This window comes from Euphorbia lathyris, chromosome 10 (genome assembly GCF_963576675.1).
Source record: "Euphorbia lathyris chromosome 10, ddEupLath1.1, whole genome shotgun sequence".
Classification (NCBI taxonomy): Eukaryota; Viridiplantae; Streptophyta; class Magnoliopsida; order Malpighiales; family Euphorbiaceae; genus Euphorbia; species Euphorbia lathyris.
In genome coordinates this window covers 4,562,652-4,584,511 of record NC_088919.1, presented here as the reverse complement: position 1 = coordinate 4,584,511, position 21,860 = coordinate 4,562,652, and the positions used below count along the sequence as shown (strand labels likewise).

The 21,860-nt window shown below is 34.5% G+C and overlaps 2 protein-coding genes across 2 annotated transcripts; both read right to left on the bottom strand.

Moving 5' to 3' along the window:
* Positions 1 to 1,500: 1,500 nt before the first annotated feature.
* On the bottom strand, positions 1,501 to 7,250 carry LOC136208721 (la-related protein 1C). Its single transcript, XM_065999847.1, has 6 exons — positions 6,423 to 7,250; positions 5,387 to 5,921; positions 5,161 to 5,311; positions 4,950 to 5,040; positions 2,932 to 3,003; positions 1,501 to 2,643 (listed from the first exon to the last, which is right to left on the bottom strand). Exons 1-6 carry the CDS (start codon positions 6,882 to 6,884, stop codon positions 2,317 to 2,319), a joined length of 1,638 nt encoding a protein of 545 aa, XP_065855919.1. The 5' UTR covers positions 6,885 to 7,250; the 3' UTR covers positions 1,501 to 2,316.
* A 9,303-nt stretch (positions 7,251 to 16,553) lies between these two features.
* LOC136208961 (uncharacterized) lies at positions 16,554 to 21,046 on the bottom strand. Its single transcript, XM_066000269.1, has 6 exons — positions 20,854 to 21,046; positions 19,789 to 20,107; positions 19,503 to 19,708; positions 19,180 to 19,278; positions 17,875 to 17,948; positions 16,554 to 16,973 (listed from the first exon to the last, which is right to left on the bottom strand). The coding sequence occupies exons 2-6, from the start codon at positions 20,084 to 20,086 to the stop codon at positions 16,748 to 16,750; spliced, it is 903 nt and encodes a 300-aa protein (XP_065856341.1). The 5' UTR covers positions 20,087 to 20,107; positions 20,854 to 21,046; the 3' UTR covers positions 16,554 to 16,747.
* Between the last annotated feature and the right edge of the window lie 814 nt (positions 21,047 to 21,860).

The following is a 21,860-nucleotide window of genomic DNA, read 5'->3' as shown; positions in this document are numbered from 1 at the left end:
CTCCGGAGTTCTTTTATGATGTACTATTAATTAATGACCAAATTTCCTTGAGTAAAATAAAAATAAGTTGTGAGAGAGTAAATTGCACATTGAGAAAATTCAAACCCTGATCAGTAGCATGGTAGTAAATTATAGTACCATTAGACCAATTTTATTCTTGTAATTATTATTCCAAAAAGTAAAATTATAATTCGTTTTGATAAGGGGATTTTGAAAAAAAAAAAAAAAAAAAAAAGGAAAACATAGTAAAATGTTGAAACTCAACTTTATTCCCTGAAACACCATTAAAATAAAAGTGTAATTTAATATTCTAATTTGGTGCTAAATTTTTAAAGGAAATTATAATATTTAAATAAGAAATACAGTTCATTATTCTAATGGATGCCAATACATATAAACATCATTGATTTTCATTTTTTTCATTCTCTTGATGATATATAACTTACACAGTCTTGATCACACGCACCTTAATGAGCATGTAGAATTCTAGGCTTATTATAATCCTGATGCTAAGATTTAATAAGCCTATATCTAACAGTGAATGAGCAAATTCACTTACTCATTAAGGTGCATGTGAAAATTCCTGATAACCTACATTAATATATGTGGCATGATTACAGGAACAGAAAAAATATTAAATATAAATTAAAACATATTTCTTTTGTTCTTGTTAAGATATATTGAAGGAACTCATTTTCATTTTCAAAAAAATAAAAACCTTATTTTCCTATTTTGGAAATATAGGAAACAATCTGTTTTATTTCTAGTGTATGGTATCGAATAGCCAAATTTCAAGAATCATATCCTAATTAGGTTCCAGTTTTGAGTAATTGTATCATAAAATTCACAAAAACACAGTTAAATTCCTCGAGAGATAAACGCGATTAGAGGAAACTACTTAAAACAGATACAATTATCAAACGGAACAAAAAATTTACAAATACATATATAAAAGACAACGCATCACTCTAGAAAGGATTTAAATAAGAAGGAACAAATAAGACATACAACCTATCAGTAGCGCCCACCTCGACATGAATGACCAAATCACCCTATGATGGAGATTCAAATTATCCTAAGCTTTAGATTTAATAATCCTAGATCTAATTATTTTGTTTAATTCATTATCCGATTTTAACTATATATCTAATAAGCATTTCTTCCCCTAAGATGGTCCTAACTGTTTATAGTTCAACTACAGCAGCTATCAACTAGTGTTCTAAATTCTCATTCTAAGGACAACTAAAGGCGGGTAAAAGACCGTAAAAGTATTTTGACTATACAAGTTTTGTTTTGGAAGACATCCTGATGTGTTGTATCCTGCACTAGACAACTAAGTTTTCCGGCTAATTTACGGGTTAATGTAAGTATATACACAAGTGGAACAGTAAGAACCCATGCAGCAAAGCAATCATACCCCAATTTGAGTTCAACACTTTATTAATTAATTAGTAAGAAAACTAATAAATAAATATAATAAAATAATTTTGAGAACCCAAATGCCACAATCTCCAAGTCTTAAATTAACATTAAATGTAAAACCACATCCAATCCTAAAAACTGGACGGTCCGATGGTTTCTCTCAACGTTGAGGACCATATTTTATGCAGTGAATCTTCAAAAGGTTTGAAGAAGGTATACATATAAATGCAATTTTAGATAAAATGTGTGATAAAAAGAGAAACCTAGAGCACCAGATCATGTGACAAAAAATAGAGCAATAGCCGACATAACATGAGCTGCAGAATCCCATAAAAGCCACCCTCCTCCTGTCCTCCCTCTCATAATACGCAGAAAAAACGCCAACCGTATTCCCTGTGCCGACTCTCAGAAATTATGTTTGTCTCTTCCTAGAATTGGAGACAATCTGACCCCAAAGATTTATAAAAACCAGCTGAGGGGGCAGTAAGGGGAAGTGAAACCAAAAATCCCCAACAAACAGGTCATCATAAATAGTCACCGGATAAAAACGCATAACCAAACATACACCCCAACAAGCTCATGCTAAAATGCTCTAGTCATAAATGTTTTTCTCTTCCTTTTCTTCTTTTTTTTTTTCTTTTCTACTTTTTTATTTTTTGTTTTTTACATTTTTTTGTTTTTTCCCTTTTTAGTTTTTTTTTCTATGTTTAGAGGGTTGTTTTCTTTGTAATCCTTCTTTCTAACTGTCTTTCTAAATGCCCCACGAGAAATCACAATTCACCTTGTCAAGGCAAGACCTACCGTCAAGAAAACGTGAGACATCCACCATTCTAATCAAAAAAGCTCTCACTCCCCACTTCAAATGTTCGGGTAAAATGTGCAACAGAACACATTTCACTTACTCGAATTTCTCGCTGATGTTGATGAATCGGAAACTCCTTGTACACAGACTTGGCCTGCTCCTTCAGCACTGGATACCTGTGACTGGCTGTTTAAGTCCCCAGATGAGGCTCTACCGAGAAATGCCTCGTTATGGACATCTGCCTGACTCCTTGCACCACTCTGGAGATTGGAATTCTCCTCCAATGAAATACTCTGAACACTGGCTACCAGCATATCATGACTGGACCTCACAACGGAAGGAGCACCAGGACCATTTGGATACTGAACAGAGGGCATCATCCATCTCATCCAATCATTACGCCTCCTTACTTTGTCACCCTATAAAAAAGTTGAAGAAAACTTCATGTAGAGAAACATCATCTTTATAATGATTATCTATAATGAGTTAAAGACAGCTCTTCGTTCCTTTCCAGGGAGGAGAAGGGAGAGGTTGGTGTGGATATCAGATGGGATACCATACCAACAACCCATGTAAGGCTCAATCTGGCTCAATTTTCGTTATGCTTAATTTTAGAAATTAAATTGTAAACCAGAAAAGCATTATTCATTCCACCTTAGAAAGCGTGAAAATAGCTTGCAAACTAAAACAAGTTTATGAAACCATACCTGTACTTCCACAATAGTTGAATTTCTTATTGCATCCAATATAAGCTGTATATTGTCAGTCAAATAAGATACCTGAAAGATAAGCCACAAAAAAAAGACATTGTTCATGCATTAATTACATAAAGTTGCTCTAGCAAGCTGAACAGTAGGACTTGTTCTAAATTGAGATGGTGGAATATGGGAAAGATTTAAACATTGGCAAATATTTAAACAAAATTGCAACAAAAAAAATGTGTTCTGTCTAAGAGGTTCGGTTTGCACAGCCTAAGTGAAATTGCAATGCTAACAATTTGAGGGGGAAAAAAGATGAAACGTCTGATCTTATTCTAAAATCAATTTCCAATATTGCACTAACATCTTAAAATCCAAAGTGTTGACCTTGAACTCATAATGCTAAAGCAATAATGATATATTAAGTCTGAAATAAATAGAAACTTGATGTGACAAATACTACGAACATGAAATACAAGGCACAGAAGCACGTTGTGAAAATAAAAAACTGATACGAATTCAAACCAATTTATAGCTTTAAACAAAACCAAGTGACTGAGCCATCAGAGTGTATTTCTAGTGAAGACCATACACTGAGATGATTTATAGAAGAAAAAACAGTTTAAAAACTCAACTTTCACATTAATCAGACTGATAAATTAACAACCAAACAAAAAGTAAAATAAATGAACACGGTGACAGTCATTTTCTAACCCCGTTGATATAGAGGGACACAATTACACAACTTTTTATAGCATTATTCATATCATCATAACTGTCCATGTAGTCGGTTAAGCTGCCATCACTATTAAGTACAAAACATTCACTAAGGAGTAAATAAACAAAGTGGATTTCTTTTCATGTAATAATTGAGTTTGAAAAAAGATATGCTTCTATTTCCATGTTTATAAAGATCAAATGTTCTAAAACTATTTCAATGCAAGTTTATGACAATTTGGTTTTCTTAAGAAAGTGGTCGGACAGTAATAAAAATGGACACAAAAATACAGTATGATTTTCATGTCCCCGTACAACTGCAATGAGTTCAGTAATCAGTATTGAAAGCTTTATCCTGAGTTCAGACAGATACTCATTATCAACAAAACTTAGCAGTGCACTTGTCGAAATCATATATCATAGCAGACAGTAGAACACCTGTGGAACTTCAACTTTCACAGCTATCACATGAATCTTCAATAAAATAACCAAGTTGAAAAGAAGTAACTAATAGATTACAACTAAATAAAAGATGCAACTGTTAAATGGTCTAGAACTTGGTTCTAAGCTAGCACACACAAGCAAAAATGTTATTTGCCCTCCTAGCATAAAAGTCTTTTTTACTATCCCAATGTCTTGTCTTTTCCCTTTTTTTCCAATTCCCACATTTTTAAGTACCATATATATATATGTATATATATGGTTGAACCACAGACGTTGTTATCAACATGATTCTTTATTTGAAAGCTCCGATGGAGCCTTCACTTGGGTAGTTCTCCATCCAACAAACTTAAAGGTATCCAATATCATCAATATGTATGCATCTGGCTCATTATATATCAGACCATAAAGAGTAACAATCCAATAGTAACATTTATAAATATAGGGAAACAAACACAGGAGACCATCCCAAGTATAATTACAGTTCATTATTATCAAGTCTTGACATAATTTTATCAAGGTAGCAAATTTTTCCATGGATTAACAAACCATTCAGTAGAAATTAGTATAGATAAAAGAATAGTGTGTAAAGAGTAAACAATCTACTATTGGTATACCATGCATGTCCAGCAAGAGAAATTGCAAAAAGAACAAACTAATGTATTTATCTAGACACCATACCATAGACACCAAGAACGAATACTAGTAAACAAAAATAATTATACTCAAATTATGATAGAATTGCACACGAATAAGTGATGACATTAAGTAGCTTAAAGCAAAACAGAAGCAAATGTTATAACAATACCGGAGAAACACAATCACTATGAAGAAAAAAAAAGACAGTCAATTAACACCATAAAACTCACTTTGTTGAAGCCTGCTATTAGTTTAACAGGTACAAAGCCCTGGTCATCCATGTTCTGCCGCAAGAATGTATCTCGAATTAAATTTTCATTGCTGCAACAAAGGAACATGAGGTGCAACTGCTGTTAATGCCCCAATAAACTTGAAAATAGAGATTTGTTGAAAGCAGTAAGTAGGAGAACCTAAGACCATAGCACAATGTTATAATAATACCTAAAATAATAATCAATCTGATGCACTATCTTGGAATGCAATTGGATGTCCGGAGCAGGAAAATACATCGCATGAGGTATTGGTGCAACAAAAGGCACACCTCTGAGAGGGTCAGGAGGACCAGCAACATAATACATAGGAGGTGCTAATTCTACAAAATAATTGAGAGCATTAGCGCAAACATTTATGCAAAACCAACAAGAAACCTGAAAATAAATAGTCTTACCGTGGAACCCAATAGGGTTACCAAAGGCACGCACTGGTGGAGGTCCCATAAAAGGGGAAGTAGAAGGAGGAGGAGGTGGTGGCGGTGGATGCCTCATAAACCTTGGGACAACCCTCTGTGGCTGCATATGAGCATCTCTACCATTGAAATTTCGATGAGCATTCCAATCTTGATTTGTACGGTCTTGATCACGCCTGCCATAATTGTGATGGTGAGAAGCATCACGTGAATGTGGCCCACCATTGCCCCTAAAGGAGTTGCGCTGCTGCTGCTGCTGCTGGGGGTGATCATTAGTACTCCGGGATTGTGAATTCCTCTGTGAATGATCCCTAGGAGAAGAGTTATTTGAATGCATTTCACCTGTCTGAGGGTGTGATCCTGTTGGCTGAGAAACCCCACCATTAGAAGTTGAATTTCCAGTATTGCGTTTATTAAATGATCTCTGGCGTGCTGGCATTGTATGATTTGGAGTTACATTAGGGTTTACGTTATGGGTAACTGGTTTCTGAGAAGATGATGATGCACTTCCAGTTCCCTGCAGAACATAAACACTATATGAGAAGAGAAAACCAACAAAAACACCCTCCACCATAACCATTTGAAGCAATTGAGAAGAAGAAGAAAAAACGACTCTAATATCTTTCTTTAACAGAAGAAAGAAGCATTCACTTCTCATTTTAAAAATTGCATTTCCATGGCTTTGGCTTCTACAATTACAAGTGCAATAACAACTAAACTCTATCTCTATCAATTTAGGCTCATCAATATGAGTACCAATTTAGGCATCAATAATGAAATTGGCACGTCATTCATATTGCTCAGTTAAGCTGATATTGGTGCTATTTTGTAGGTAGAGCCTAAATTGATACTTCCCAAAAACCATAGGCCTATTTGGTACCTTATCCCCAAATTAAAATAGGAAAACGAAATCTGATGCAATCTTGTCTAAACAACCACAGCGAAACGGATACATAGTTGATAGTAAAACTAGCTCAACAAAAGCCAAATAAATGAAATTAAATAGAAGTTAGCGAACCTGTGTGACAGATATCGAGGATGATCCATCAGATAACCCTTTCGACGAATCCTGAGATGGCTTCCCAGAAGCCCTAGCGGATTCAGATAAAGCAGGCCACGAAACAGCTCCCATAACAGGGCCAACCTCCAGGACTCCGTTTGACGGCTTATTCCAGGCAGGCCTTTTACCTGCATTGCCGTTAGACCCATTCCCATTATCAGAACTCTGATCATCATCGGCCACCATCGAGGAAGAAGAGGGAGAAGCAACCAAAGCGACCGGTTCCGTATTGGCGGTGGAGGCAGCAGCGGTTGGCGATGGAGCCAACGGAGAAGAAGGAGTAGCTATTGCAGTTGCAGTAGCTGCGATCCCGTCCGATTCGCCTCTGACAATAGTAGTCCATGGTGAGGAAGGCATTACTCTTGAACCACGTTTCCCAGGTGACTGAATATTGAGGTTAACATTATCTGTGCTACCCATAGTACAAAAGGAACAGAGAAAGCAACACAAAATTAGGGTTTCTCCTCTGCCCGTGATTCTGATGAGCAGTTGTGGGAGATGATCAAAGGCACCAAGGGCAACACTGGAATATAATGATCAAAATTTCAGAGGAAGTTAAAAATAAACACAAAAATTAGGGTTTTTGGTTCATATAATGGCAAAAAATTTCCCAAAGAAAAAGAAAATAATCAGAAGCTCATAGCCGCCGAAAGAGAGATCAAGCAATGGCGATACTCTGCTTGTCCTCTCCGAGCTCTCTCTGTAACTCAGTCAGTCTTCTTTATATCTCTCCTCTCCTCTCTTCTCTCTCTTCCGTGTCTTTGAAGTTGGGTTGGGTTAGCTCTTGAGAATCCTGATGATGCGCAATTTTTTTTATTTTACTAAAATAGCCTTTTTGGTCTTTTGACTAGTACAAAAATTCTCCTTCATCCTATTGGACACTAATTTTCACTTATGTATGGTTAAATAAAACTTACACCAATTAATTACTCAACTTTATTTCTTTCTCCCCGTTGAATTTTACCGGGTTACGGCTCATTAATGAAATTTACATTTAAAAAGAATTTACACCAATTAAATATTATCATGTCATGTACGATAGCAAAAAAAAAAAAAAGTTTGTAAAATCATAATTAGTGATAATAATAAATTTTGAATCGTTTTCATCCGAAATAAATAAGTGCTATGAAATCTCATAAAAACGTTTATCTTATTGAAGAAACTACAATCTTATTCTAATTAAGATATTAGAGTAATTTTTAGTTAAATATTGTCACGTCATGTATGATTGAAAGGGACTTGTAAAATCTTAATTAATGATAATAATATTGAATCGTATCATCCAATCCGATTTGTAAATCTGTATCGAATCTTTCCATCGAAAACAAATAAATGGTACGGAATTCCATATAAACAATTATATTCTAAATAAAATGTTAGAGTAATGTGTTTTACTCTCGTACACAATAATTTTCTATCTTGTTTAGGATTCTTTTTTATAGCATATAATAAGTGTTGAAAATAATTAATTTAAAAAACAATAATATTGGAATGAAATAATTAAATCAATAGTAAGAAATTCTATAGAAACTTGTATCTTATTCAAGATACTGCGATCTTATTTTAGTTAAGATTTTATGGTAACTAGGTTTACTCTTATACACAAAACTTTTTTTTTTATAAGTGTTAAAAATTAGGATTCATTTCTTAAGGGATAATAAATGTTAAAAATTATTAATTTAAAAAGACAATAATATAGAAAGACAATAATTAAATAAGTGGTACGGAATAAATAAGTGGTGCGAAATTCTATAGAAACTTTTCTCTTATTCAAGACACTTCATTCTTATTTTAATCAAGATTTTATGGTAATGTGTTTTACTCCCGTACATAAAACTTTTTTTTTGGTAATCGGAGGAGGGTGCAACCCAAACAAAACAAAGAAAGAAAAACTAATTAACAATCCATCCTATGTGAGTATCGGCCAAGCCGATACTCACAAAGAATAGTCGGGAGGCCTACATGAGGCACATCACACTCGTGATGACCCAAAGGAAATGACCATATGAAGTTTGCCATCCAGTCAGCAGCCTGATTACCTTCACGTAACGTATGAATCAGCCTCAGCTTCCAATCTCACCTCATGTACTCCTGACATCTCGTCAACAGCCAAGCTAATCGGTGGTGCCTGCCAGTTTCCCCATGTATCATTGCAAGAACAGTCTGTGAATCAAGCTCCACTTGGACCCTTCTGTAACCTCTATCCCAAGCCATTTTAAGCCCAAAGTAAAGACCCCAAAGCTCGGCTAATACAGCCGTACAAATGTCGAGATTAACCATAAATCCACATCTCCAGTGCCCCTGCTCATCCCTGATTAGACCCCTAGAAGATGTTGTGCCTGGATTCCTTTTACTGGCACCATCAGTATTTACCTTAATCCATGATGGGTTTGGAGAGTACCACCGAATCCAAATATCCCTACTTTTAGCACACACAACATTTACTAGCAAAAAAGTGCATTTATGACTTCCTTCGCTCGAGCCATGACGAATACCGCCTTATCTCGTACCCACTTCACATCTTCAAACACCATTTGACAATGACATTTCCAAATCCACCACACGCATATTAAAAATAGACATGACCAGGGGATACCATCATACACACCCATATAAGTTAAATTCTCCCAAAGCCAATCACTGCAATCCATATTAAAAAAACCAGGTACGATGAGTTATTGGAATGAATTTGAGCCATATTTCTACCGTGGACAATTGCGCAAAACATGTATTTGACTCTCCGCTTCACCACACTCAGTACATTCCAAACAATCTGTAAGGTGTCGTACCTTCTTATTTTCATTACACAGCAGTCTGTTGTGCCCAGTTAACTATATGAAGCTGTGAACCCGTTCAGGAATCTCAAGACGCCAAACCACTGCCCATAATTTGGCCGAAGACCAAACTTCCATACGAGGATTACTATTGCTGCTCCCATCAACAGTGCTTTTAAGTAAATCAAAACCAGTAGTAACAGTGTACTGGTCTGTTTTTTAGAATCTCCAACACCAGTCACCAGTATTCGTCGTTTCCGGAAGAATAACCACAGAAGCAATTTCCATCAGCAGGCGTTCAGGGAGCAGTGCCCTTAGAGCATGCCAATCCCATGACGACCCTCGCCAATAATCCGCCACTGTGCGGTTCAGCCAATTTGCAGGAATATCAAAAATAGCTTTATCAAGCAAACGATCCTCTCCACACCAAATGTCCTTCCAGAAGAGAGTTTTCTTCCCATTCTAAACAACCCGACCAATCCCTTTAGCCAAAAGACTTGATCCTATCACAATGCTCCTCCATATATTAGATTGCGAGTTCTTGGCCTTGAACAGATCCAGTCCCTCTCTAATAGCACAATAATTTGCTTTTAGACACCTGACCCACATCGATTCATGGTCAGTTAAAACCCGCCAGAAGAGTTTCGCCACTATCGCAATATTAGCTTCCTTAGTAGTCATAATGTTGAGGCCCCCATTTACCTTTGGGAGACACACTTTACTCCAGTTTACCAGGTGTACCTTCGAATGATCTGAAGAAGAACCCCAGAGGAAATCCCGATTACATTTGTCCAATTTCAAACAAATTCCAGTGGGTAAGATTACCGTTTGCATCGAATAAGTCGGTATGGAGGATGTAATTGATCTGATCAACAGCTAAAGAGAGACACTTAGCTTTCCATCCAGCCATACGTAGCATGACCTTGCTCATTATGTGTCTGTAGGTCTCCTTATTCACCCTAGAGTGTAGCAAAGGCATACCTAGGTAAGTCCCCAAGTTATTCATCTTCTCAAACCCCAACACATCCCATATAGCTCGATTGGAGTGAGAAGAGACATTAGATGAAAAGAAGACTCTACACTTTGCCAAACTAACCTTTTGTCCAGAGCAATCACAGAAGAAATTGATTACATTCTTTACAACAACAGCTTGAGCAGTAGAAGCTTCTGTAAATAAAACTATATCATCTGCAAAGAACACATGGGAGAGTAAAGGTCCCCTGTTTGACAGTTTAACAGGTATCCAAATTTTACAAACAATTGCATCCTTAATTAGATGGTTTAGGCGCTCAAAGCATAACATAAAAAGATAAGGAGAAAGCGAATCCCCTTGGATGAGTCCCCTTGTCGGACGAAATTGTGGCAAACACTCCCCATTCCATAGTACCTACATGGATGAAGCTGCCACACAGTTCATAATAAGAGTCACCCAGTGAGCATTCAGACCTACTAACTCTAGTGTCTCCTTAAAAAATTGCCAACTGATCCGATCATAGGCCTTTTCAAGATTAAGCTTCAGAACCATGCATCCCTTTCTCCCTTTCTTACGTTGCAGAGTGTGAATTGCTTCCTTAACCAAAATGATATTATCTGAAATACTTTTTCCTAGAATAAAGCTACTTCACGTTGGGCTAATTAAACTGCACATAAGGGGCTTTAGACGATTCACAATGCACTTTGTGACTGCTTTATAAAGCACATTACACAAACTAATTGGTTGAAATTAAGTAATATATTCCGGGTGCATGACTTTTGGAATGACAGAGATAAAAGTTTCACTCAACCCAGCATCAATAACCCCTGAATTCAAAGTCTGCACAACAAACTCACAAACCTGGTCTCCAAGCCGAGGCCATATTTTTTGGTAAAAGAGCGCTTGATAACCATCAGGCCCGGGAGCTTTGAGAGAAGCCATGTCAAAAATCGCTCAATGGACCTCTTCAGGCACAAAAATCCTGTTTAGCTTAGATAAATTCTGATTCCCAATGTCAGGAAAATTCATAATTGTATGGAGTGAAGCTCGAGGAGTCGGGTCCTCCGAATACAACCCTTTAAAGTGATCAACTACAAGACTTTTAACCGCTTCCACCTGCCAAACCCAAATACCGTTTGCATCCCTCAAACCTTCAATCTTATTTTTTCATCTCCGGATCAGAGTAGAAAGATGGAAGAAAGAGGTATTTCGGTCCCCTGCATTAAGCCATGTAACTCGTGACTTTTGCAACCAAAGAGTCTCCTCCTATAACAGAAGTTCATCCAAATCCGCTTGCAATTTATACTCTAGTCGGAGTAGCCCTCCAGTAGGTCTATCATCCAAAGCCTTTTGCACTCCATCAGTTCTGCCAAACACTCTTTTCTTTCTATGAGCCAAGTTCCCAAAGACTGTTTGGTTCCAACCCTTTACTTGCGGGATAAAATCAGCCAACCCATCCCTTATTCCTGAGCTTTTTGACCAAACCTCATTAAAAAAAGCTTGAAAATTACCATGTTGCAGCCATGACGCAATGAAATGAAATGGTCTATTCATATGCTCAGTCTTCGGGTTCTCGAGACAAAGCATAATCGGACAGTGGTCTGATCGGTTACGAGGTAGATGATGAACAGTTGCTTCAGGAAAGTTACTTCTCCATATCAGTTTACTCAGCGTATGGTCAAGTCTACAGGCAACTCTTGTTTTGACCGAAGACCCTTTATACCAGGTAAATTGTGGCCCCTGAAAACCCAAATTGATTAACTCCATTTGATTAATCCAATTTGCAAACAGAGTGACCCGATCTAGAATACGATTTGAGCCTCCCTGTTTTTCTTCAGCAGATTTAATGCAATTAAAATCAACAATAAGCACCCATGGACTTCTCATATCTGCCTGCACCTTTGCCAAGTCCTCCATGCATTTTCATTTAAATATCATCTGTGGGCGAGTATACACAAAAGTAGCTTCAAAGCTGACATTATGCTGATCTCCCCCTAAGTAACAAACCCTCGTATGGAGAAATTGCTGATTGACTGACAAGACGGTCAACGTGAGACGTTCCCTCTGCCAGAACACCCAAATGCCCTTACTAAATCCCTCGGCTTCAGCGATTTCTACATTAGTGAAATTTAATCTACCACACATGGTATTTGCCCGATCCCCGGGCAGTCGAAGTTCCAATAAAACAAAAACATCAGGATCATAAACTCGGAGAAGATGCAGAGCACTATGCAGAAACTCAGTGCCGCCTGCACTAAAGCAATTCCAGGTTATAACTTTCATTAATAGTCCTGATGATGTTGAGGTTCCGCAATTTTTTTTATTTTACTAAAATAGCCTTTTTGGTCTTTGACTCGTACGAAAATTCTCCTTCATCCTATTGGACACCAATTTTCGCTTATTTAGGGTTAAATAAAACTTACACCAATTAATTACCCAACTTTATTTCTTTCTCCACGTTGAACTTTACCGGGTTACGACTCATTAATGAAGTTTACTTTAAAAAAATTTACGCCAATTCAATATTGCCACATCATATATGATAGAATGAGAAAGAGATAATTACTAAACTAACCACTTTTAGGAGGTTAGTTTATATTTCTAGCCTCTTTCAAATTTTTTTACAAAACTAACCTATTTCAACAGACAACTTCCAACTGTCATCGTCTTCTTCCTAAATAGAATTTCATGTCTTTCCCTCTCTTTCTCTCACGCTCTCTCTCTCTTTAAAGAACAGAACAATCTACAGAACGACTACAAATACTACAACAATCAATCAAACCCACAGTTCATACAACAAGATTTCTACAATCACTGAAAAGATTTAAAGCTTAGTTCATTCATCGTTAAGATCTAGCAGATTGTTTCTCTACAACCCAATGTATATTGTTTCTCTTCCTTTTCCATGTTTTTCCTGGTCATGAGAACCCCAAAAACAGTGGTATTGTTGTCTAAAAATGCATTTTGGTTGGAATATCAGTTTTAGATTTTCCCCCGACAGTATTGATATCTGTCGATTTCTGATCAATATCGACGGATATGACAATATAGCATCGTGTCGATATTGGTCGATATCGATATTGGTCGATATTTGTCGATATTGGTCGACCAATATCGATACGATGCTATATCATCATACTTGTCGATATTGATTAGAAATCGACAAATATCGACACTGTCGGAGAAAAATCTGAAACTGATATTCCAACTAAAATGCATTTTTAGACAATAATGCCACTGTTTTCGGGTTCGCACGACCAGAAAAAACATGAAAAAGGAAGAGAGAGAGAGCGAGAGAGAGAGAGAGAGAAAGACACGAAGTTCTGAACTATGGGCTGGATTGATTGTTGTAGTATTCGTAGAAATCAATGAAAAACTTACATGATTGTAGAAATATTGTTGTATGAACTGTGGGTTGGATTGATTGTTGTAGTATTCGTAGTCGTTCTGTAGATTGTTCTGTTCTTTAGAGAGAGAGAGCTCGAGAGAAAGAGAGGGAAAGACACGAAGTTCTGTTTAGGAAGAATATGAGGGCAAAGTTGGAAGTTGTCTGTTGAAATAGGTTAGTTTTGTAAAAAAAATTGAAAGAGGCTAGAAATATAAACTAACCCCTAAAAGTGGCTAGTTTAGTAATTGTCCCGAAGGAGAAGGCCTGTAAAATCATAATTAGTGATAGTAATACCGAATCTTTATCTTATTTCGAAACTTTCCATCCGGAAGAAATAAATGCTACGAAATTTCATAAAAACGTTATTCTAATTAAAAAATACTACAACCATCTGAACCTTTATCTTATTTAATATACTACAACCTTATTCTAATTAAGATATTAGAGTAATTTTTCATTTAAATATTGCCATGTCATGTATGATTGAAGGGGGCTTGTAAAATCTTTAATTAGTGATAATAATACTGGATTTTACCATCCGATTCGATTTGTAAATCTGTATCGAATATTTCCATCCGGAACAAATAAACGGTACGGAATTCCACATAAACTTTTATCTTATTTACAATAAAACAATTTTATTCTAATTAAGATCTTAGGGTAATGTGTTTTACTCTCATACACAAGAATTTTCTAACTTGTTTAGGATTCCTTTTTATAGCAAATAATAAGTGTTACAAAAAATTAATTTAAAAGAGAATAATATTGGAATAAAATAATTAAATCAGTGGTACGAAATGCCATAGAAACTTGAAGATACCGCAATCTTATTTTAATTAAGATTTTATAGTAATGTGGCTTACTCTTATACACAAGACTTTTTTTTAATAAGTGTTAAAAATTAGGATTTCTTTATTAAGGGATAATAAGCTTAAAAATTCTTAATTTTAAAAGACAATAATATAGGAAGATAATAATTAAATAAGTGGTACGGAATTCCATAAAAACTTTTATCTTATTCAAGATACATCAGTTTTATGTTAATTAAGACTTTATCGTATCTTCCTTTGTTTAATATAAGTGCATTGCGCACAACTTTTTTTAAAAAAATTTATTAATTTTATAAAAACAATAATATAGGAATACAATAACTAAATAAGTGGTACGAAATTTCATAAAAACTTTTATCTTATTCAAGATGCAGCAGTCTTATGTTAATTAAGATTTTATCGTAATGTGTTTTACTCCCATACACAAGACTTTCCATCCAGAACAAATAAGTGGTACGAAATTCCATAGAAATTTTTATCTTATTCGAGATACTACAATGTTATTTTAGTTAAGATTTTATGGTAATGTGTTTTACTCACATATACAAGACTTTTCTATTTGTTTAGAATTCCTTTTAACGGATAATAAGTGTTAAAAATTATTAATTTAAAAAGACAATAATGTAGAAATACAATAATTAAATAAACATAAAAAATTATTATGAATTTGAAAGTACAAGAAATCAATTGAAATCATGAAATATATTTGAACCTTTTGACGAACCGAAAGTAGAACAGAATAAGAAGTCTAATTATATCATTTCTTTAAGACATATTTAGCTGGAATTGGCTATTATCTCGAGGATACAACATAAACATAGCCAAACTTGAATCGTATGTAGAAGTTATAATCGCAATAAAATCGCAGATCGAACAAAAGAATAATTTACTATTCATTATGTATATACACGTTTTTGTTTTTTTTAACTTATTTCTTAAAAAAACAACAACATTGTATATAAAGGGAAAATAAAGATTCTAATGTTACAATGGTTGTAAGTTACAAATATAAGGACAATTAAAGGTTTCAGCGTTACAAAAATAATGGTTTATAAACCAGTCTTTTACTTATTTTAAATTCTCATAATCGTTTTTAATTTAATAAAATTAAAAATAAAATCAAATTGAAACAACCTTTATCCCCCACAAATAGGAAGGTTAGTTTTATTCTTATTAGGACTACTTTTTCTTATATATTGATCTTAGTGACTGTTAGGTATGACTACATTGTCTTACTCTTATAAACTATAAATAGTCAGTTTATGATTTTTTTTATATCGTCATAAAATATAATATTTTTATAACAATATATAATCGTCTTAAAAAACAATTTAATATATTGATTATCAGAGCCGATGTTGAGATTTTTTAGACCTAGGGGCGAAGTAGCAAATGAAGCACCTAATAAATAAACGTAAAAAAACAAAGTAGAAACGTCAATTATGTAAAAGAAAAATTGTTTGAAATAACACTTTTTTATTAAACTTAACAAGGGATCTAATAAAAACATCTAATTTCATAGGAAAACGAACCGTTTTATTTCGCTTTAATTACGAGTTAGTGATATAAAACATTTTCTACGAGCATTTTTAGATACAAAATCATTATACATCAATATGTTCTAAACGTAAATGTAACATTTTACTAGTATTTTTTTATAAAAATGTTACTTTTGAGTGAGTCGTGAATGTGTATTGAGTTTTTATACTTAGAATTATTGTCGCTGCATCTTTTGAGATTTAATTTTTATATATTTTTTTTATAAAATATACATTTGGGCTCTGGACAGGTGCCCCTTAGGCATGACAGGTGCCCCTCATGCCCATGCCTAGGAACGGCCCTAGTGATTATCAAGTGCGTCATATTTTAATTATTATAGTGACATTATTAATATATTGTCATATATTTAATATTTTGGTGACAATTTTTTTTATAGACGACAAAATTCTTTGCCAAATTCTTTTAAAACAACTATTTTATGTTGGTTCAACGAATAAAATTGCCTATACGCTAGTAAGAATGTCTTATTTTAGGCTTGACATTATTTTTGGGGATTTACCTCCGGAGCTCTTTTATGATGTACTATTAATTAATGATCAAATTTCCGTTAGTAAAAATACTCGGTTTAAAACAAAAATAAGTTTTTATATTCTCTCAATTAGGATGTGATACAACAAATTAATATGCACTAGGATTAGGATCTGCTCTAACCTACTAACTGAATATGTTGAACTAAAGGGTACAGAGAGAACCTATTTGCAACTTCTAATCAACACAAGAAAGATGCTACAAAACAACAATGTTAAGAGATGTATTCATTAATACATATCTAGTGACTCAAGGACTCTACCAGCTTGAATATGCAAGGCAGTAAGTCTCTGCTCTGGGTCAAGGGTTGAGCCAAATTGACTGGCTGCCCATATCAAAGATGCCGATTTCTCACCAAGAAGTCGCCTTATGTCTTCATGTATGCTAACCATTGGAGGGCCTTCCCTCCCATTAACATGGCCGATGAGTAGCAGCAAGAACTCCCCACACTTTAACCTAGCAAAAGATGAAATCATTCTACTTTTATTAGTCTGAATTGCAAAATATAGATCGACCTTATTAAGAAAAGATGAACATTGAACTTTGATCTTATTACTGAAATTTTAAGACTTCTACTACGTGGCTGAGGCATTGCCTAACTGACAGACACTTGACCAAGTCATGTTCTTAAAAACTTCCCCTGAGTCTCCACTGAAAAAAGGGAAATAATCATATGCTTATTGGTTACTTTACATGAAATAAGGTTAGATTACCAATCTCGCCCCAGCTGCCACATATGCGTACTAAGTTATTGAGAGATAGAGATTTGCAGCACAGCGTTGGAGTGATAAAAGTGATTGAAAAAAATCTGGTCTTCGAATTTCTTTTGAACAACTCCAAACATTTCATGTACACAAAAAATTGGGATTCGAACTTCAATTGAAAAGGAGGAATACGGAAAACTCCATTTCACAAATTTAGAATGATTGCGTTTTCCATTTATAGTGTGAATATCAAGAGGAGAGAGAGAGAGAAAGAGAGGTCATTTGATATACATTTGGAGGTCATCGTTAACCCCTCTACACCTAGAATCCAACATTTGATGTTGGTGGAAGTATGACATGGCGTCTAGGTGTAGAGGGGTTTCGTTAGTTTTAATTGCGCCATTTGATAAACTTCGAGACTGAAATTATACTGTTTTATATGTGGGGGCTAAATTAGCCCTTCCCCAAAAACCTTGAGGTTATTTTAGTACCTTATGCCATTTTCTTTTCCTAAGTGGTGTTCAAGATAACACAAAATACTACATGAACCACATCGTACAATGCGGGTCACAAATTAATCCCACAATAGATTAGAATGTAAAACAAAAAATAAAAATAAAGGGAAGGAATATGAATCGATGAAATTAATATACCTGAGATTTTCATCTACTTGCTTGTCCCTAATTAGTATAGTCACTTCCTCGATACCATTACAAACCTCAAAATCCTGAACAAATATTAATACAACAGATTGAGATGTTTGATAAAGACCAGGTTTTCTCAATCAAGCAATGTAATGATTCCCTTTTGCTGGGAAAGGAACAGTGTTTTGTATACAACTGCACTGCACTTAAAACTTCCAAGACATTTAACCGTCCTAGATCTGCTTTCATGCTTCTCAAAAGGCTTGTAATAAATGCAAATATGTATGCAAATACGTAAGAGGATAACTCGTTATGCATATATGAAACCAGACTTGTGCAGTAAGCAGCTCAATGAAAAGCAAGCTCGTCAATCAAACAAGTCTCAAATTTCATTAAATGATGAGGATTACACTTGGTCCCTATAACAGAACTTTCTAACTTAGTTTATGAAGGAAGAATTGGTTCAGCTCCAATTACGTTAATCATCAAACCTACAACTACAAGCAGTTTCCATAAACCAGAAACGAAACAGAAGTCTCAAATTCTTTTCATTCAGAAATTGAAACAAAGAAACCTCCCCAAATGCAAGATGAGATATGTTAATTTTGCCATAGGATAGGATGACTACAATTTTTCACCCATCAAACAAACTGGAATGCAATTGCAGCACAGAACATACTAGTAGCAACACACTATGTAATTCAACACAGTATAAGCTACTAAAAGAACAATAAAATGTGGAATTATCACCTAATATAACCTTGAAAAGGACATATGTACATACACTAGTGCTAATAGTAATAGCAGCATAGCCATTCAGCTTCCATCTGGACATGAATAAATCTATGTCTTTGCTTAATGTACTATATTATAATTACTCAACTTAAAATACTATTTGGAATATTGTAAAAGCATTTGTTCATTAATTCATATCCAAAGAATGTTCAGAAAGCAAATTCTTATGTCTTACATCCATTCCAATTTCCATAACTGTTATAAGACCAGTTTCTTTCATGAGCTTACATAAATCAGTTGCAATTGCAAATAAAACAACTATTACCAATAAGTTTAGAAACTTTTTGAGATTGGCCTAAAACTCAGAGCTAAGAATGGATTTACTTACAAGCTGTTTAAGTAAAACGAGGCTTCACGGTCAAATAAAAATGTGAACAAACCCAATAAAGTTAAACCATAACATTAGCCTAGGTTGAAATAATGTTGCAGCAAAATATAGGGAAGCGACAAACTAAACTACCTAGTGATGAAATTAAAACTGATCAAATTAAAGAACCTACTAGATTAACAATAACATACCATTTGATTGGATGATGAATCCAGCAATATTGCTATTAGAGCATCTAGACAGGCACCTTGTTCCGGCGCACCTCTAGCTGATAATATATGCAACAATACCTGCAGTCATTGATTGCAAGCAGAAAAAACTCAAATTATAGATAAGCATAACTAAAATTTGGTTAAATTGATGGATGCATTGGTCCAGCAGGATCAAAAGAAAAATCTGGATGATTCAATTCCTCAATTTTAGCAGTTAATTCGGTGACAAAATTCCTAAACAATTAAAGAGTCTTGAGTCAATTTATATGATATAAAGCCAGTAAAATAACATGAAATAACACCTTAATAGCCTTATGCTGATGAGCCAATATGGTGCTTTCTCTATGGAGGAGACAACAACCTTCAAGAACTCGAAGTGCAATGGCAATCTCTGCACCTGTTGAAGGGCCCGCTATCTTAAGAGGTTGTACTCCAAATATATGATTTAAACTTTCCACTTTGCAATCATCTGCCTCCTTGAGAGAATGTCGAAACAGAACGGGAATCACTGATCATAGCAAGGATAAACGAATCAATCTCAAATACGATTAATTAATCAACAGAAATTGAAAATCTCAGCAAACAAACCTTGAAGTTCAGGAATTGATTGGGTTTGACAGAAAAGGTTGATGGTGGAGTCGGATTGAGCGACGGAGCGGAGGAAGTTAAGAAGGGAACGGAGTCCACGGAGGCGGAGGAAAGAGAATTCGGCGCGAGCATCATTGAGACTGGTACGGAGGGCAAGAGTGACTTCTCTGTACAATCGATTCTTGTTCAATGAGTTAATTAAATCATCAACCGCTGTGGCCGACGCTTGTGCCTGGGGATCTGATTCCTTTGATCTATCCTTCAAGCCAGAGCTCCATAAAGCCTTCTTCAGATGCATCTCTTTTCTATTCACCTCTCTCTAACCACAGTGTACGTTTTTTCAGTTTGTTTTGTTTATTTTTATTGTTAGGTTATCCATTAACATCTTTTTTTTTTCAATAAATTGTTAAATATTAGTACTATTTTTGTTATAAAATTACAAATTATATACATAGGAATGTTCACACGACCTTAATGACCAAACGAATTTAGTCATTCACTGTTTGATCTAGACTTATTAAATTTAAGTCTTAAAATGTTTTCATTCTTCACCTTAAGATTCTAATAAGCCTAGATTTTCCAAACTATACCATTTAGATTAATTTAATACTATATACATGAACTGAATGACACGAAATTGAAAACAGATGAAATGCTGGGAGGGATTTCTGGTATAAGGCTGCTTACTCATTAGTATTGCAAAAATTTAAGAAAACGTCGGATTTCTGGTATAAGGCTGCTTAATCATTAGTATTTAGTAGGCTAATTTAATGTTAGTTAATTACATTTAGGGTTAATTTTGAAAAATTGAAAACAGATATTAGAGCGTAGGCGATGAAATGCAGCGAGGGATTTCTGGTGGTCCCAAACAGAAAAATCAAAAACTCAAACTAAAAAAAATAATTACATTCTAGATCTAAACAAATAACAAAATCAAAACTCCAAAATCATGGATCCAAATAAACTTCAAATTAAAATCATGGATCTCAACAAAGAAAAAATACATATTTATGATCTAACTAAATAAAACACCAAAGATCGAAAAACTAAATATGAAAATCTTACCTCAACCGGGGCGGCTACGGTAGGCGAACGCCGGACGTCGGACAGACCGGCGAAAGAGAACGGAGACGAGAGCGGCGGTCGGAGGTGCGAATCCCAGCCAAGGAAGAGGGAGCATGCCGGACCGTGTGAAGATGGAGGCTGCGATTTTTTCGTCTAAAGACTGGAGTTTATACCCATGTTCTCTTATTCCAATTTGGCCCTAGCAATTTTCAATCATTATGAATCGATCTCCCAAATTTAAGTTATTTCAATTTAACTCCTATTATTTCTCTTATTCCAATTTAATTTACTTTACTATCAAAAAAAAAAAAAAAAATTAATTTACTTTAATACATTTAATTAGTTTCCTTATATATTTTTCCTACTAATTTCAATTCCATTCCTGCATTAATTTAGGCAATTTAATTTCATTTTGAATACACATGTATTTGTATGAAGTTATTAGATAATATATGGTTCAATTTTATTTATCAATTTTTAATTGTTGGATAATGATTATAATACGACTAGTTTATCTCGATCATTGGATAATGATTTTGATAAATAAACAATAAATAATTGGCAAATCATATATTAATAAAAATATGTGTGTGTTTTCTTGTGCAATTTTATGTTATGGCTACCCTCCGGTCTTTAACGCTCTAACCACTAAAAAATATTTGAAATTTTGTATTTTCTGTATCTTTCGTTAATGAGGGTTGAAATTTATCTATCCTAAACAAATTCATTATATGTAAATGTCAAATTCGTTATATCTCAATAGCCACATTCCTAAAATTTTAATTTATTTCTATTATTATTAAGAGAGAAATTATAAAATAAATTTTGAATGAACCTTCATATGTTAAAAAAAGATAATGTGTATTATTATTGTCGACTTTTTCGATTTTATTGTAACAGATTGAATTCTTATTTGATATATATTACTATTATATTCAAATAAGGGATAATAATTATTTTTGAGAATAATTTTTTAAAATTAAGATTTTAATAATTATTATATTATA

Bases quoted from the DNA above. Each gene is read 5' to 3' on its own strand.
- LOC136208721 (XM_065999847.1), bottom strand. From the start codon at position 6,884: ATGGGTAGCACAGATAATGTTAACCTCAATATTCAGTCACCTGGGAAA. The intron at 5,312-5,386 runs GTAAGACTATTT...ATTATTTTGTAG, and splicing joins TAACCCTATTGGGTTCCACG to AATTAGCACCTCCTATGTAT. The intron at 2,644-2,931 runs GTATGGTTTCAT...ACTTTTTTATAG, and splicing joins CAACTATTGTGGAAGTACAG to GGTGACAAAGTAAGGAGGCG.
- LOC136208961 (XM_066000269.1), bottom strand. From the start codon at position 20,086: ATGCATCTGAAGAAGGCTTTATGGAGCTCTGGCTTGAAGGATAGATCA. The intron at 19,279-19,502 runs GTGTTATTTCAT...CAATGACTGCAG, and splicing joins ATCAGCATAAGGCTATTAAG to GTATTGTTGCATATATTATC. The intron at 17,949-19,179 runs GTATGTTATTGT...ATATTTGTTCAG, and splicing joins ATTCATCATCCAATCAAATG to GATTTTGAGGTTTGTAATGG.